The sequence below is a fragment of the Babylonia areolata genome, chromosome 35 (assembly GCF_041734735.1).
Source record: "Babylonia areolata isolate BAREFJ2019XMU chromosome 35, ASM4173473v1, whole genome shotgun sequence".
Lineage (NCBI taxonomy): Eukaryota > Metazoa > Mollusca > Gastropoda > Neogastropoda > Buccinidae > Babylonia > Babylonia areolata.
This window is the reverse complement of record NC_134910.1, coordinates 6,531,471-6,550,139: the sequence shown is the minus strand read 5'-3', so window position 1 is coordinate 6,550,139 and position 18,669 is coordinate 6,531,471. Positions and strand designations below refer to the sequence as shown.

The 18,669-nt window shown below is 45.6% G+C and overlaps 1 protein-coding gene across 18 annotated transcripts in view; it reads left to right on the top strand.

Annotated features, from left to right (window-relative positions):
• The window catches only part of LOC143277973 (talin-1-like), a 218,750-nt gene that overhangs the window by 63,740 nt on the left and 136,341 nt on the right, over positions 1–18,669 (top strand). For 17 of the 18 annotated variants that reach the window (XR_013053819.1, XM_076582975.1, XM_076582969.1 and 14 more), the window contains exons 2-9: positions 985–1,114; positions 6,634–6,783; positions 7,108–7,205; positions 9,258–9,387; positions 10,120–10,269; positions 13,750–13,892; positions 16,510–16,637; positions 17,701–17,764. Coding sequence is in view for 16 of the 18 variants with exons in the window: in XM_076582975.1 (XP_076439090.1) it covers positions 6,648–6,783; positions 7,108–7,205; positions 9,258–9,387; positions 10,120–10,269; positions 13,750–13,892; positions 16,510–16,637; positions 17,701–17,764 (849 nt within the window). In the remaining 2 variants the exon portion in view is untranslated. Of the gene's footprint in view, positions 1–984; positions 1,115–6,633; positions 6,784–7,107; positions 7,206–9,257; positions 9,388–10,119; positions 10,270–13,749; positions 13,893–16,509; positions 16,638–16,768; positions 16,784–17,700; positions 17,765–18,669 lie in introns of those variants that run through there. The other variant, XM_076582976.1, reaches the window with a different exon arrangement.

The following is an 18,669-nucleotide window of genomic DNA, read 5'->3' as shown; positions in this document are numbered from 1 at the left end:
GACACTCTGACACACATGAACACAGGCTGACACTCCTGACACACATGAACACAGGCTGACACTCCTGACACACATGAACACAGGCTGACATCAGTGACACACATGAACACAGGCTGACATCCATGGCACACATGAACACAGGCTGACACTCTGACACACATGAACACAGGCTGACACTCCTGACACACATGAATACAGGCTGACACTCCTGACACACATGAACACATGCTGACATCCATGGCACACATGAACACAAGCTGACACTCTGACACACTTGAACACAGGCTGACACTCTGACACACATGAACACAGGCTGACACTCCTGACACACATGAACACAGGCTGACATCAGTGACACACATGAACACATGCTGACACTCCTGACACACATGAACACAGGCTGACACTCCTGACATACATGAACACAAACCGACACTCCTGACACATGAACACAGGCTGACACTCTGACACAACAGGAGAGGTGAGAAAGGAAGGCGGGCAGTGGTGCAAGAGGTGTTGTGTGCTGTGTCAAGGAGGAAAGTGGCAGAATGGGTAAGACACACAGCTGCCAATACAGAGAGTCAGTGAGGGTGTGTGTTCGAATCTCGTGTTCGCCCTTTCTCCCAAGTTTGACTAGAAAGTCAAACTGAATGTTTAAAGTCTTTCGGATAAGACGATAAAGTGAGGTCCCATGTGCAGCACACACTTGGGCGCACTGAAAAAGAACCCATGGCAACAAAAGTGTTGTCCTCTGGCAAAATCGTGTGAAAAGAAATCCACTCTGATAGGTACACAAATATATAAGCATGCACTCAAGGCCTGACAAGCGCACTGGGTTATGCCACTGTCAGGCAGCTGCCTAGCAGATGTGGTGTAGCGTATATGGATTTGTCCGAACGCAGTGAAGCGTCTTCGAGAAACTGAAACTGACACTGTGTGCTGTGTTGCAAAACTAAAAAGGTGTTGTGTGCTGTGTTGTTCCAGGTGGGGCCATCGTGAAGAGCGCTGACACTGCGGTCACCTAGCACAGTGTCACACCAGCCATCTCCCATCAACCATTGAAATTGAAACACAGCATCGTCCCTCAACTCCCTTCCACGCACAGGACCCTCAGGTGAGCTGCGCCACAGTGTGTCAGTACGCCTCGCTGGCGATGCTGACGTCTTTTGACTTCTTACGTCCGTTATTGCCCAGTTCTCTTGGTGAATAAACGACTTCTCTTTTTACAAAGTCTGTAAACTAATTTTCTTTTATTGGTGCTTCTAATGTGTTTAGAATATTCTCCATTGATTTCTTCCCATCCATCTGCCCTGTTTCTACAGGTCTGTAATGACTTTGCTTTTACAAACTCCTTAAAGTAATTTTTTTCTTTAATTGTATTTCTGTTTATTTAGAATATTCACCTTTGATTTCTACCTTCCATCTGCCCTGTTTTCCCCTACCCCCTGTCACCATTGATTTCTACCTTCCATCTGCTGTTTTCCCCTACCCCCTGTAAGCATCGATTTCTACCTTCCATCTGCCCTGTTTTCCCCTACCCCCTGTCACCATTGATTTCTACCTTCCATCTGCTGTTTCCCCCTACCCCCTGTCACCATCGATTTCTACCTTCCATCTGCCCTGTTTTCCCCTACCCCCTGTCACCATCGATTTCTACCTTCCATCTGCCCTGTTTTCCCCTACCCCCTGTCACCATTGATTTCTACCTTCCATCTGCTGTTTTCCCCTACCCCCTGTCACCATTGATTTCTACCTTCCATCTGCTGTTTTCCCCTACCCCCTGTCACCATTGATTTCTACCTTCCATCTGCTGTTTTCCCCTACCCCCTGTCACCATTGATTTCTACCTTCCATCTGCTGTTTTCCCCTACCCCCTGTCACCATCGATTTCTACCTTCCATCTGCTGTTTTCCCCTACCCCCTGTCACCATCGATTTCTACCTTCCATCTGCTGTTTTCCCCTACCCCCTGTCACCATTGATTTCTACCTTCCATCTGCTGTTTTCCCCTACCCCCTGTCACCATCGATTTCTACCTTCCATCTGCCCTGTTTCCCCCTACCCCCTGTCACCATCGATTTCTACCTTCCATCTGCCCTGTTTCCCCCTACCCCCTGTCACCATCGATTTCTACCTTCCATCTGCCCTGTTTCCCCCTACCCCCTGTCACCATTGATTTCTACCTTCCATCTGCCCTGTTTTCCCCTACCCCCTGTCACCATTGATTTCTACCTTCCATCTGCTGTTTCCCCTACCCCCTGTCAGCATTGATTTCTACCTTCCATCTGCTGTTTTCCCCTACCCCCTGTCACCATTGATTTCTACCTTCCATCTGCTGTTTCCCCTACCCCCTGTCAGCATTGATTTCTACCTTCCATCTGCCCTGTTTTCCCCTACCCCCTGTCACCACTGATTTCTACCTTCCATCTGCCCTGTTTTCCCCTACCCCCTGTCAGCATTGATTTCTACCTTCCATCTGCCCTGTTTCCCCTACCCCCTGTCAGCATTGATTTCTACCTTCCATCTGCTGTTTCCCCTACCCCCTGTCACCATTGATTTCTACCTTCCATCTGCCCTGTTTTCCCCTACCACCTGTCCGACCTTTTAACTCTTTCACTGCCAAATGTCTGAATGAACGCCGCTCCCCGGTGCCAGGTATCTTGGAATCAAAACTCTCAGTCACAGGTTTCGGTTGATGTCAAAACAAGACAGTGGACTTGTTCACTTCAAACTGGGTCAAGGGGTGAAGATTCAGCATTACTCCATAGCCCAGGAAACTGGCCACAGCCTTCAAGCTTTGTTGCCACATGAAAAACGGTCCTTTTAGCATGACCCCATATTGTCAACAAAAGTCGCCTATGGTGGTGCACTGTCTAGTCAACTAAAGTTGTCTATGTGACGAAAGAGTTAAACGATGACATTCAAGAATGAAAATTAATACTTCAACAAAATGTCGACATTCACCTGCATATATGACAGGACATTGAACAAGATTCCTCCTCCCCTCAGGTAAATGTTGTCACTGCTGGGACCGTACTCAAGAGAACATCGTGCCTGAGGGTAAATGTGTACCTGTGGGTAATCTGCCTGAGGCAAAGCAAACTGCCTGTGGGTAAGCAATATCCAGTATTCATGAACGCAAGAGTCTTCATGCGTGTCTACAAACCCGAAGGCAATTTTCCCTTACTACCTGCCAAGGGTGACTGCCCACAAAGCAGAGGTAAACATGGCGGATCCTTTTGCAGCATTTTTCTGTCTTTTTTTGAAAGGGAAAACAGGCGTGCTCTATGGATAGCACGTGTTTTGCGAACTCTCATGACAGTGTTCCGAGCTGTGGTGCGATGAGAAGTGAAACTGAGAGCATGCGCAGACAGGAATCGTCGGGATTAAAAAAAAAAAAAAGTCGATGGGTTAGCTGTCTGAGCAGACTGCGTGTGTCTTGGAATACGAAGATAACGTATCCTTCAAGGTAAACTGTACCCGCGGGTCTCAACCATGTCAAAGATAACTTGCCTGAAGGCAAAATGAATTTTGTCTTGAATATGGCTCCTGGTTGGTGACTTGACCTGCCGGTATTGATGACCAGCTGTCATGTGTTAGCTAGCAGCTGTTGTTTGCTGTACTGTTGAAAAGTGTGGTCACTGTGTCAGTGTGTGTCAGCTGATTGTGTGTTGAGAAGCAGTTGTCATCCATTTTGTTTCCATTCCTTTAGCTGTTGAGAAACAGTATCTGTAATTTTGTTCCTACCAGGACGTAGTTACAGCATGTAAGTGTGGGTTAAGACTAAGGAGGGAGACATGTTGGTTTGAAGAGGAGGAGGAGGAGAGGAATGCAGAAAACCACTGTCATGCTTCCACTTGGAACATAACGAAAAAAAGCCAAACCATGTATATTTAAATAGTTAGCTGAAAATCACACCACCGACATGCATGAAGCCAGGCACACAGTAATGTAAGGATAGGTAATGTCCTGCATTAATTTGCTGTCAGTCACTTCTGTAGTTCATCATGAAAGTCAGATAATAATGATAATGATGATGACAGTAGAAATATTTTTTTTTACTGAATCTTGTGCAGAGACAGAACAAAGCGCTTTCACACCACTTGTTCAGATGCATGCACTGAGGAGAAAGTGTGAGAGGGAGGGGGGATTTGGGGGTTGGGGTGGGGGAGCTGTTTTGAAAAGAGGTAGGTTTTAAGGCCAGGCATGACAGAGGGGAGTGCAATGCACTAACGTGATCAGGGGGCGCTAGGTGAAAGTCACTGTCATAGCTGATTGACTGGCTTTTGTTGTCTTTGTTTTCCGTCACGAAGAGGGAGAGGAGGAAGGGTGAGAGCAAAGAGGGAGGGAGGGAGGGTGGGAGAGGAGAGGGAAGGTGGATGGGGGGGTGGGGCATGGAGGGAGGGGAAGTGGAAAGAAAAGTGGCAGCTGATGAAACAAGAGATCAACTGGTTAATGCACGGTGGATGATGGCCCAGCAGTGCAATGAATTAAAAAAAAGCAACAAAAAACAAAACAAAAAACCAACAACAAACTAAACAGTAAGTGAAAGCCTGAATATTCTTACCTTTTGCCATCTTCATTTTTGACTCACTTGTGTAAACAAAGTGAGTCTATGTTTTAACGCGGTGTTCGGTTGTCTGTGTGTGTGTGTGTGTGTGTGTGTGTGTGTCTGTGTGTTCATGGTAAACTTTAACATTGACATTTTCTCTGCAAATACTTTGTCAGTTGACACCAAATTTGGCATAAAAATAGGAAAAATTCAGTTCTTTCCAGTCATCTTGTTTAAAACAATATTGCACCTCTGGGATGGGCACAAAAAAATAATAAAAATGAAGCCTAATTATATGCAAACTGCATTTTCTGTTATATTTATATTTTTTGTATTCTCTAAATTTGGCACTTTGACCTCTTATTTTGACACAACAACAAGAGGAGTCATTATTATCATTTTTTGTTCAAACGTGAACTTCTTTTGCTAAGCATGGAATTTTTATTTAGTTTGCAAACGTTTTTGGTGCAGAGAGTAAAAAAAGGGAAATTACTCTGTAATTAATGCTAGGGGACTTAATTTATCACAAGTGAGTCTTGAAGGCCTTGCCTCTCTTGTTTCAACTTTACTGCCATTGGACACTTCAGTCGACCAGCCAGGTCAGTCGCCCTTGGTGACTGGAGTCAACAAGGAGGGGTCATGTTAGATGGACTGGACTGTTTTTCACACTGTAACAAAACATGACACCTGCAGCCCCAGCTTGACTGTGCTATACAAAATTGCCTAACCTTCCTCCATTGTCGGAGTTTGAAGTGAACCAGTCCACAGTGTTGTTTTGACACAAACTGAATCATGTGACGGGAGAGCGTTGAGTTTAAAATACTTGTGCTGGGGAGGGAGTGTTTTGTCTACAGAGATTCGGCAGTGAAATAGTTCAAACCTTTTTTTTAATTTATTTTTTCATTTTTTAAAGGCAGATGATGCCAGCAATTGTCCATTCCAGTAGTCGTGGTTAAACAGTCTTTGAAGCCAACGGTGCAGAACAGCAGGCATCATCCATTTTGGTATGTGTTGGAGTGTGTATGCAACTTTGATGTAATGTGTATAACAGGTGTTTTATAATGCACTTTTAACAGTTTTCTGGATTGAGTGCTCTACATCCATTATCATTTTGAAACTGCTGGAGTTGTTTTAGTGCACCTGGAGCGGTTCTCTGGGTAGAGTGCTGTACAAGTATCCATTGTTAGTGTGGAACTGCTGGAGTTGTTTTAGTGCACCTGGAGCGGTTCTCTGGGTAGAGTGCCGTACAAGTATCCTTTGTTAGTGTGGAACTGCTGGAGTTGGTTTAGTGCACCTGGAGCGGTTCTCTGGGTAGAGTCCTGTACAACAGTCTTGTTAGTGTGAAACTGCTGGAGTTGTTTTAGTGCACCTGGAGCGGTTCTCTGGGTAGAGTGCTGTACAAGTATCCTTTGTTAGTGTGGGACTGCTGGAGTTGTTTTAGTGAGCCTGGAGCAGTTCTCTGGGTAGAGTGCTGTACAAGTATCCATTGTTAGTGTGGAACTGCTGGAGTTGTTTTCGTGCACCTGGAGCAGTTCTCTGGGTAGAGTTCTGTACAAGTATCCTTTGTTAGTGTGAACTGGACTGCTGGAGTTGTTTTAGTGAGCCTGGAGCAGTTCTCTGGTAGAGTGCTGTACAAGTATCCCTTTGTTACTGTGAAACTCAGTTGCTGGTTCAGTGTTTCCAGGAGGGTCGCGTAGTAGTATCCTTTGTTACTGTGTTAACTGCTGACGAGTGGGTTTTACTGTAGACGTTTTACCGCTGTAGGGCCTACAGTATCCTTTTCGTGTGAATGCTGGGAGTTGGTTTAGTACACCGAGTGACGGATTCTCTTACGGGTATTTGAGTTGCTGTGCAAGTACTCCAGTGTTAGGTGCTGGGCACTTGCTGGACGTTTCATTTAGATGCGCACCGGAGAGTTCTCCGGGTAAGTGTGTACAAGTATCCTTTTTAGTGTGGGACTGCTGGAGTTGTTTTAGTGAGCCTGGAGCAGTTCTCTGGGTAGAGTGCCGTACAAGTATCCATTGTTAGTGTGGAACTGCTGGAGTTGTGGCGGCTGTGTAAAGGGTGGGGGACGTTGTGCAGGTGAAGGATGCAAGATGGCGACGCTGTCGCTGAAGATAAGCATCGTGGGGCAGAGTGTGGTGAAGACCATGCAGTTCGAGCCCTCCACCATCGTCTATGACGCCTGCAGGATCATCAGGGAACGCATTCCCGAGGCCAACCCCGGCAATCGTGAGTGCTGCTCTGTGTGTGTGTGCGTGCGTGCGTGCGTGCGTGCGTGTGTGTGTGTGTGTGTGTAGATAAAATATCACACAGACACAGACGTACACAAGACAGACAGACAGACAGACACACACACACACACACACACACACACGTACGCACGCAGACACTTTTTTTTTTCCTTTTCTTTTTTTAAGAACCAAACACAGAAATGAAAAACCAAGAAAGCCAGTAGCACCAAACAGTGACACAGTGATGACAGCATTAACAGTACTGATGGAGGTGATGACGATGACGATGATGACCATGACGATGATGATGACGATGTTGCAGCCACAGACTATGGGCTGTTCCTGGCGGATGAAGACCCCAAGAAAGGGGTGTGGCTGGAACAGGGGCGCAGTCTGGAGTATTACCTGCTGAGGAACGGGGTACGTGCTGACTGCCACGTCTGATGCACTTCAGTCTTGCTTTGTTTCAGTGTTTCCAAGGAGGCGTTGCTGTGTTTGTACTTCTTCTTCTTCTGCGTTCACTCGTATGACCGTTTTTACCCCGCCATGTAGGCAGCCATACTCCGTTTTCGGGGGTGTGCATGCTGGGTATGTTCTTGTTGCCATAACCCACCGAACGCTGACATGGATTACAGGATCTTTAACGTGCGTATTTGATCTTCTGCTTGCAATATACACACGAAGGGGGTTCAGGCACTAGCAGGTCTGCACATATGTTGGCCTGAGAGATCGTAAAAATCTCCACCCTTTACCCAGCAGGCGCCGTCACCGTGATTCGAACCCGGGACCCTCAGATTGAAAGTCCAACGCTTTAACCACTCGGCTATTGCGCCCGTCACTGTGTTTGTACAAATCCATATATGCTGCACATCGGCTCGGCAGGTGCCTGACCAGCACCCTAACCCAACGTGCTTGTTGCTGTCGGGCTTTCAGTGCACGCATTGTATTTGTGTGCCTATCAGAGTGGATTTCTTAATAATAATAATAATAATAATGGATACTTATATAGCACACTGTCCAGAAATCTGCTCTAGGTGCTTTACAAAAACGCTTAGTTAACATAAAACATTACATCTGTGTTACATACACACCCCAAAGTATGACTGCACGCACGCACGCACGCACACACGCTGCTTACATACATTTTAACAATACATGTGTATCTAACAGCTACCCTAACACATACGCACACATAGGCAGGCACAAACTTACATAAACGCACGCGCACACAATACACATTCATATACATGCATGTAGTTATGTACACATACATATGTACACATACATAGTCAAGCACACATTTCTTCTACATAATTTTGATGGAAGACAGCACACGCGTCGCTGTGGGTTCATTTTCAGTGCGCCAAATGTGTGCTGCACAGGAGACCTGGGTTATTGTGTCATCCAAGTATTTAGAAGCTCTGTTTGATTTTCCAGTCAAACTTTTTTTTTGGGGGGTGGGGGGGGGCGGGGGGGGGGGGGGGGGGGGGGGGGTGGGAACAGTAAGACGAAGAGGGAGATTCGAACCCAGGCCCTCATGGACACTGTATTGGCAGATAAGCATCTTGACCAATCTGCCACCTTGCTGTGGCAGGTCTGATGCAAGTCACAGATGACAAGAGAAGGCGCTCCAGTCCATGATAGGCAGTGTAGTTTTTCAGGGGGGGGGGGGGGGGGGGGGGCTGGGAACGGGCAGAACGAACGAACGAATCTTTTTTAATGAGGGAAGTGGAATAAGCATGCATATGTTTTTTTTTTTTTACATCCAGCCCTCGGGGCAAAAAGAAATGAAATCAAAATGTTCACAAGATAACAAAAGGTTATAGAAAAAACATCCATGAAATTCAAATACACTCAATTGCACAGTAGCATTTACAAGTACATAATCATGATACCTGCATTAATGACAATAATGTATATGAATATGGTAATTGAGGGAGGGAGGGAAGGAAGGAGGGAAGGAAGGAGAGGAGAGGAGAGGAAAGGAAAGAGGAAGGAATAAAGAGAGGGTGAAAGAGAGGTGGTTCAGTCTGCTCCTGGCGAGGGCCACAGCCAGCTTACTGATTACTTGCCGCGTTGGGGGTAATGTGTGGAGGTAGAAATGCCTTGATTGAAGGAAAAGGACTTTGATGAAAGAAGAGCGTAATTATGCGAGTACTGCTACGGGACCTGCATTGCTCTGTGTGTGTGTGCGTGCGTGTGTGCATGCATGCATGCATGCGTGCGTGTGTGAGTGTAGGCATGTACGCGTGTGTGTGTGTGTGGACATGTGACCTGCATTGCTCTGTATGTGTGTGTGTGTGTGTGTGTGTGTGTGTGCATACATGCATGCATGGACACATGACCTGCATTGCTGTGTGTGTGTGTGTGTGTGTGTCTGTGTCTGTGTGGACATCTGCATTGCTGTGTGTGTGTGTGTGTGTGTGTGTGGACACATGACCTGCATTGCTCTGTGTGTTGTGTGTGTGTCAGGACCTGTTGGAGTACAAGAGCAAGCACCGCATCCTGAAGGTTCGAACACTGGATGGGGCCCTGAAGACCCTGCAGGTGGACGACTCCCACACCGTGGGCCAGCTCATGATCCCCATCTGCTCCAGGATGGGTACGTGCCTCTGCCTGTGTGTTGATGTGTACCTGTGTGTTGATGTGTACCTGTGTGTTGATGTGTACCTGTGTGTTGGGGTCCTCAGTGTGTTGATGTGTACCTGTGTGTTGTTGTGTACCTGTGTGCAGGAGTCCTCAGTGTGTTGATGTGTACCTGTGTGTTGATGTGTACCTGTGTTGATGTGTGTTGATGTGTACCTGTGTGTTGATGTGTACCTGTGTGTTGATGTGTACCTGTGTGCAGGGGTCCTCAGTGTGTTGATGTGTACCTGTGTGCAGGGGTCCTCAGTGTGTTTATGTGTACCTGTGTGTTGATGTGTACCTGTGTGTTGATGTGTACCTGTGTGTTGGAGTCCTAAGTGTGTTGATGTGTACCTGTGTGTTGATGTGTATCTGTGTGTTGATGCGTACCTGTGTGCAGGAGTCCTCAGTGTGTTTATGTGTACCTGTGTGTTGATGCGTACCTGTGTGCAAGGGTCCTCAGTGTGTTGACATGTACGTATGTGCATCATCAGTGTGTTGATGTGTACCTGTGTGTGGATATGTACCTGTGTGCAGTAATCCTCAGTGTGTTGACGTGTACCAGTGTGTTGACGTGTACCTGTGTGCAGTAATCCTCAGTGTGTTGACGTGTACGTATGTGCATCATCAGTGTGTTGATGTGTACCTGTGTGTTGACGTGTACCTGTGTGCAGTAATCCTCAGTGTGTTGACGTGTACCTGTGTGCAGGGATCACCAACCACGAAGAGTACTCGCTGGTGCGTGAGCTGCCGGAGGAGGAGAAGGAGAAGATGATGACGCTGAAGCGAGACAAGACCATCGCCAAGGACCAGAAGAAGCTGGAGGAGATGAAGAAGAAGCTGCACACTGACGATGAAAGTGAGGCCCCGGGGGGAGTTGTGGCCCCTTGGTCCCTGTGCATGTCACTCTTTCCTGTCTCTCTTCACTGTCTCCATGGTAACTGTACGTAATGAACGGTAAATCCAGCCCCCCATGTCTTCACTGTCTCCATGGTAACTGTACGTAATGAACGGTAAATCCAGTCCCCCATGTCTTCACTGTCTCCATGGTAACTGTACGTAATGAACAGTAAATCCAGTCCCCCATGTCTTCACTGTCTCCATGGTAACTGTACGTAATGAACAGTAAATCCAGCCCCCCATGTCTTCACTGTCTCCATGGTAACTGTACGTAATGAACGGTAAAGCCAGCCCCCCCCCCATGTCTTCGCTGTCTCCATGGTAACTGTACGTAATGAACGGTAAATCCAGCCCCCCCATGTCTTCACTGTCTCCGTGGTAACTGTACGTAATGAACGGTAAAGCCAGCCCCCCATGTCTTCACTGTCTCCATGGTAACTGTACGTAATGAACGGTAAATCCAGCCCCCCCATGTCTTCACTGTCTCCATGGTAACTGTACGTAATGAATGGTAAAGCCAGCCCCCCCATGTCTTCACTGTCTCCATGGTACCTGTACGTAATGAACGGTAAATCCAGCCCCCCCCATGTCTTCACTGTCTCCATGGTAGCTGTACGTAATGAACGGTAAATCCAGCCCCCCCATGTCTTCACTGTCTCCGTGGTAACTGTACGTAATGAACGGTTAAGCCAGCCCCCCATGTCTTCACTGTCTCCATGGTAACTGTACGTAATGAACGGTAAATCCAGCCCCCCCATGTCTTCACTGTCTCCATGGTAACTGTACGTAATGAACGGTAAAGCCAGCCCCCCATGTCTTCACTGTCTCCATGGTAACTGTACGTAATGAACGGTAAATCCAGCCCCCCCATGTCTTCACTGTCTCCATGGTAACTGTATGTAATGAACGGTAAAGCCAGCCCCCCCCATGTCTTCACTGTCTCCATGGTAACTGTATGTAATGAACAGTAAATCCAGCCCCCCCATGTCTTCACTGTCTCCATTGTAACTGTACGTAATGCACGGTAAATCCAGCCCCCTTGTGTCTTCACTGTCTCCATGGTAACTGTACGTAATGAATGGTAAAGCCAGCCCCCCCATGTCTTCACTGTCTCCATGGTACCTGTACGTAATGAACGGTAAATCCAGCCCCCCCCATGTCTTCACTGTCTCCATGGTAGCTGTACGTAATGAACGGTAAATCCAGCCCCCCCATGTCTTCACTGTCTCCGTGGTAACTGTACGTAATGAACGGTAAAGCCAGCCCCCCATGTCTTCACTGTCTCCATGGTAACTGTACGTAATGAACGGTAAATCCAGCCCCCCCATGTCTTCACTGTCTCCATGGTAACTGTACGTAATGAACGGTAAATCCAGTCCCCCATGTCTTCACTGTCTCCATGGTAACTGTACGTAATGAACGGTAAATCTAGTCCCCCATGTCTTCACTGTCTCCATAGTAACTGTACGTAATGGACGGTAAATCCAGGCCATCATATCTTCACTGTCTCCATGGTAACTGTACGTAATGAATGGTAAATCCAGGCCCTGTAAATCCAGTCCCATCATCATGATCATCACTGTCAGCACATGAGAAATGGTGCTATGATGTCATCATCATCATCATCACTGTCACCACATCGTGAATGATACTATGATGTCATCATCATCATGATCATTACTGTCAGCACATCGTGAATGATACTGTGATGTCATCATCATCATCATCATCATCACTGTCAGCACATCGTGAATGATACTGTGATGTCATCATCATCATCATCATCACTGTCAGCACATCGTGAATGATACTGTGATGTCATCATCATCATCATCATCATCACTGTCAGCACATCGTGAATGATGCTATGATGTCATCATCATCATCATCATCACTGTCAGCACATCGTGAATGATACTGTGATGTCTTCATCATCATCGTCATCACTGTCACCACATCGTGAATGATACTATGATGTCATCATCATCATCATCATCACTGTCAGCACATCGTGAATGATACTGTGATGTCATCATCATCATCATCATCACTGTCAGCACATTGTGAATGATACTGTGATGTCATCATCATCATCATCATCATCACTGTCAGCACATCGTGAATGATACTGTGATGTCATCATCATCATGATCATCACTGTCGGCACATCGTGAATGATACTGTGATGTCATCATCATCATGATCATCATCATCATCACTGTCAGCACATCGTGAATGATACTGTGAGGTCATCATCATCATGATCATCATCATCATCACTGTCAGCACATCGTGAATGATACTGTGATGTCATCATCATCATTATCATCATCATCACTGTCAGCACATCGTGAATGATACTGTGATGTCATCATCGTCATCATGATCATCACTGTCAGCACATCGTGAATGATACTGTGATATCATCATCATGATCATCATCACTGTCAGCACATCGTGAATGATACTATGATGTCATCATCATCATCACTGTCAGCACATCGTGAATGATACTGTGATGTCTTCATCATCATCATCATCACTGTCACCACATCGTGAATGATACTATGATGTCATCATCATCATGATCATCATCACTGTCAGCACATCGTGAATGATACTGTGATGTCATCATCATCATCATCATCACTGTCAGCACATCGTGAATGATGCTATGATGTCATCATCATCATCATCATCACTGTCAGCACATCGTGAATGATACTGTGATGTCTTCATCATCATCGTCATCACTGTCAGCACATTGTGAATGATACTATGATGTCATCATCATCATCATCATCACTGTCAGCACATCGTGAATGATACTGTGATGTCATCATCATCATCATCATCACTGTCAGCACATCGTGAATGATACTGTGATGTCATCATCATCATCATCATCATCACTGTCAGCACATCGTGAATGATACTGTGATGTCATCATCATCATGATCATCACTGTCAGCACATCGTGAATGATACTGTGATATCATCATCATCATCATCATCACTGTCAGCACATCGTGAATGATACTGTGAGGTCATCATCATCATCATCATCACTGTCAGCACATCGTGAATGATACTATGATGTCATCATCATCATCATCATCATCATCACTGTCAGCACATCGTGAATGATACTGTGATGTCATCATCATCATCATCATCATCACTGTCAGCACATCGTGAATGATACTGTGATATCATCATCATCATCATCATCACTGTCAGCACATCGTGAATGATACTATGATGTCATCATCATCATCACTGTCAGCACATCGTGAATGATACTGTGATGTCATCATCATCATCATCATCACTGTCAGCACATCGTGAATGATACTGTGATGTCATCATCATCATCATCATCATGATCACCATCACTGTCAGCACATGGAGAGACACTGACTGTGAGCGATGATTTCAGTGAACTGGCTGGACCACTCCAAGACCCTGCGGGAGCAGAACATTGACCCCAACGAGATCTTGCTGCTGAGGAGGAAGTTCTTCTACTCAGACCAGAACGTCGACGCTCGCGACCCTGTGCAGCTCAACCTGCTTTACGTTCAGGTCGGTGCTGCCCAGCTTTGGCTCTCCCCATGTGCTGTCTCTCCCTCTTTCTCTGTGCTTCTGTTTGTCAGTTTTTCTCTCTGTCTCTCTGTCTGTCTTTCTGTCTCTGTCTCTCTGTCTGTCTCTGTCTCTCTGTCTGTCTCTCTGTCTCTCTGTCTGTCTCTCTGTCTCTCTGTCACTATCTCTGTCTGTCTGCCTCTGTCTGTCTGTCTCTCTGTCTGTCTGACTGTCTGTGTCCCTCTCTCTGTCTCTCTGTCTGTCTCTCTGTCTGTGTCCCTCTCTCTGTCTGTCTGTCTCTCTGTCTGTCTGACTGTCTGTGTCCCTCTCTCTGTCTGTCTGTCTGTCTCTCTGTCTGTCTGACTGTCTGTGTCCCTCTCTCTGTCTCTCTGTCTGTCTCTCTGTCTGTGTCCCTCTGTCTGTCTGTCTGTCTCTCTGTCTGTCTGACTGTCTGTGTCCCTCTCTCTGTCTGTCTCTCCCTCCCTCCAGGAGCAAGGTTTCTAGAAGAATGGTTTTGATGCTTTATCTACCAGTGCAGGGTCTGTGAGGGTCTGGGTTAGAATCCTGCTCTCAGCCTTGCTCTCAAACCGGAAAGTCAAAGTGAGCGTGTAGTCATTGGGATGAGATGATACACTGAGGTCCCATGTGCAGCACGCACATGGTGCACTGAAAAAAGAACTCACGGCGACAAAAGTGTTGTCCTCTGGCAGAAATTCTGCAGAAGAATTCCACTCTTGATAGGAACACAAATGAATGTAAGCGTGGGCACTCAAATGTGTTGGGGGTATGCAGCTGGTCAGTATCTGCCCGGCAGATGTGTGAAGTATATGGGTCTGTCTAATCCTCTCTCTCTCTCTCTCTCACTCTCTCTGCAGGTATGAGGTAGTACAGGTAGAAATCAGACGAAGGGAAGATACGGAGAGAGACAAATTTTGAAATGTTCCTGTGACGGGCGCTATAGCCTAGTGGTTAAAATGTTGGACTTTCAGTCTATGGGTCTGGGGTTCGAACCTCGGTGACGGCGCCTGGAGGGTAAAGGGTGGAGATTTTTCCGATCTCCCAGGTCAACATATGTGCAGACCTGCTAGTGCCTGAACCCCCTTCGTGTGTGTACGCAAGCAGAAGATGAAATATGCACGTTAAAGATCCTATAATCCATGTCAGCTTTCGGTGGGTTATGGAAACAAGAATATGCCCAGCATGCACACCCCCGAAAACGGAGTATGGCTGCCTACATGGCGGGGTAAAAACGGTCATACACGTAAAAGCCCACTCGTGTACATACGAGTGAAAGTGGGAGTTGCAGCCCACGAATGAGGAAGAAGAAGAAGAAGGAAGAAGAAGAAATGTTCCTGTGTAATGGTGGAGTCTGTGCAGTGATGTCGGAGTGAAACAGAAAGTCTCCACCTCCTCCCTTCTCTTCTTCTCTTGCTGACATGCCATGATGAATGAAAAATTGAATGTATGTGTATGTGTGAACAGTAAGTGCGTGTGTGTGTTTGTGTGTGTTTGAGTGTGTGGGCGTGAATGTGTACGTATGTCTTTGTTGCTTGTTTTATAATTTTGTGTGTGTGTGTGTGTGTGTGTGTGTGTGTGTGTGTGTGTGTGTGTCAGTACCTATGTACATGTAATGTACCAATTGTTCCAGTTTTTCATCGCTTTGTTACCTTTAATAGACTATTCAAGTTCCTATTCTTATTCGTCGTTCTTATTATTTTATTTTATTTCAGTTTATTTCTTTATTATTATGTTTTGTGTCGTTCGTTCTTTATTTTTTATGTCGTTAAATGGGCAGAATTGAAAAAAGGCCTTTACTGTGCCTAATTCTTTACCCATTAAAGATTCAATCAATCAATCAATCTTCTCTCCTCGCTGCTCTGCCCTCCTTCCCGTCTTCACCGGGTGTTTTTTTTGTCCGGCATCCCTTCTGATCTCTTTGCATCCTCACCTCTGTCGGTTCTGTCCCTCTCCCTTTTCTGTCTTGAATAGTTCAAACTTGTGGACAGTAGTCACGCTAAGGACCGTGATGATGAAGGTGGTTCTGTGGTGGTAAAAGTACTAAGCAGTTTGCAGCAGTAATTGTCAATACAGGCTTGGGTTACTGTCAGTGGTGGTGGTTAATGAATGCTTGACTTACTGGCTGTGGTTTTTTTTTTTCTTTCTTTCTTTTTCAAATAGATGTTCAGATTACGGGCTGCGATACATTTTGAATAATGTTCGTTCAGTGGTTCTGTTGTAGTGGGTTATGTTGCTGTTGTTTGTGAAGTAAATGATGACTGTCATTGTTCTTTTGAAGAAGATAGTATTCATACTTTTTTTTTTCCCCACTGTAATAATAAGAATTCAGCAACTTTGCTGATGTGTTTGCTGTGTCATGATGACAGCTGTTTGCTGATGATGGCAGATTTCATTTGCATCATTCTTGATGGCGTTATGACTGTGTCAGAAGAGAGTCACTGATGGAATTGTTGACGATCTTGTTGATGATACAGAAAATCAAATGATCAATTTGTGATGATGACAGTGATGTCAGTGTTGATGATGATAATGATGTCAGTACTGATTATGTTGATGATAATGATGATGACGATGATAATGATGATGGTGATGATGCCGACAGTCCCGTGACGCCATCCTGAATGGCACCCACCCTGTGTCAATCGACGAGGCCATCCTCTTCGCTGGTCTACAATGCCAGGTGCAGTTTGGGGATCATGTGGAGTCCAAGCATCGCCCAGGATTTCTGGAGTGAGTGCTTTCTGCTCACACTGCTCACACACGTTTGCTGAGAGCAGTTTCTGAGTGGTGTGTTGTAATAGTGCCCTGAAGTTTGTGAAGAAAAGTTTTTGTTTTATTTTGTTTTACATTATTTGGCATCGCCCAGGATTTCTGGAGTGAGTGCTTTCTGCTCACACTGCTCACACACGTTTGCTGAGAGCAGTTTCTGAGTGGTGTGTTGTAATAGTGCCCTGAAGTTTGTGAAGAAAAGTTTTTGTTTTATTTATTTTAGCATTGATCATGATTTCTCGAGTGATTGCTTGATATTCACACTCGACTAGTTAAGTCAGGTTTGCTGAGAGATGCTGTAAAAATGGTATATTTGAATGTTACTAAGGAGTTTGAGAAGAATTGTTCCCATTTCATTATTTCAATTTTTTGATTAATTTTTTGTAGGAAGTGGGCAGACAGCAATATAGACAGTTTTGCTGTTAACGAGTTGCTGTTTTCTTTCTGAGGTTAGATGTTGAGCATTGGAACAACAGCCTCAGGCAATGTTTGTGAAGGTATTTTTCCAGTCTCTCAGTTTAGCAGTTTTGCTATGATATGTCCCCCCGAAAACGGAGTATGGCTGCCTACATGGCGGGGTAAAAACGGTCATACACGTAAAAGCCCACTCGTGTGCATACGAGTGAACGTGGGAGTTGCAGCCCACGAATGCAGAAGAAGAAGAAGAAGAAGAAGCTATGATATGTGAATGCATATGTGTGTGGGTGAATTTGTGTGTATTTGTTTGTGCACGGGAGCATGCATGAAAGTGTGTGTGTGCGTGTGTGTGTCTTTGTATAAGCCTGTGCTTTTGTGTGTGCATACTCAAGTATTTGTTTGAAATTACTTAGACATGTGTCTGTGTTCATAGACCTGTGTGAGCTTGTGTTTGTGTGCATACACATGCGTTTGTGTGCGCGCATTTCCATGTGCACGCCTGATCATGAGCGCATGCGCATGTGGATGTGTGTGTCCACGTGTTGGAGTGTGGGTACAGTTGCCTGTGCATTGTGTTGACTCCTGCAGCGTCTGTGTGGTGTTGCAGTTTGAAGGAATTCCTGCCAAGAGAATACGTGAAAACAAAAGGCATTGAAAAGAAAATTTTCGTGGTAAGTCGATTTTTCACTTGACAGTTAAGAGTTGTGAATTTCCTTTTTTTTTTCATTTTTTTTTTTCAAGTACCTTACTGTTATTGTAATTAAAAAAAAAAAAATCATTACTCCATTAGTTTGTCAGAAATGGAGAAAAGTATAGAGAATTTCCTATGCGAATCAGAGGTGAGGGAACCCTAAGGAAGTGTGTGTTAGATCATGTACGCTTTTTGATGCCATCAGCTGTCGGACACTCAAGTCTAGGAAGGACAGGGGAGCGGTGGCCTTGTGGTGAAGCATCCTGCAAGGAAGTGAGACAGTCTGAACACACTGGGATCCAGTCCTACACTTGTCTGTATTCTCCACCCCCCCCCCCAATCGACCGTGAATGATAATCTGGACGTTTCTCATTGGGATGAGACGATAAACGGAAATCCATGCATAGCATGCATTTAGCACACATAAAACAACTCATGGTGGCAAAAGGATTGTCCATAGCAAAATTCTGTACAAAATCCATTTGAATATGGAAAAACAAATACGCTTGCAGGCAGACAAATAAAGAAAAGAAAATAGACGTGGCATTGCACTTCAGCAGCGTGCTCTCCCATGTGAGTGCAGCCTGAATTTCACTCAGAGAAACATGCTGTGACAAAAGAATAATACAAGACGAAGACAAGACTAGACAATCCATTGCAGTGCGATGGAGCGCAGCGCAGTTGCAGTTTAATACAGTACAGTGCAATACAATGCAATACAACACAATACAGCACAGTGCAATACATTATTCAGTACAGCACAGCACAACACAAAGACCAAGACCACACAACACCACACCACAGGGAGTGAGGAGAGGTGAAGACAGTGAGGCAGACACCCTGTCCACCCTGACCTGTGGCTGAGTGTCCACTTGAGAGGAGCGA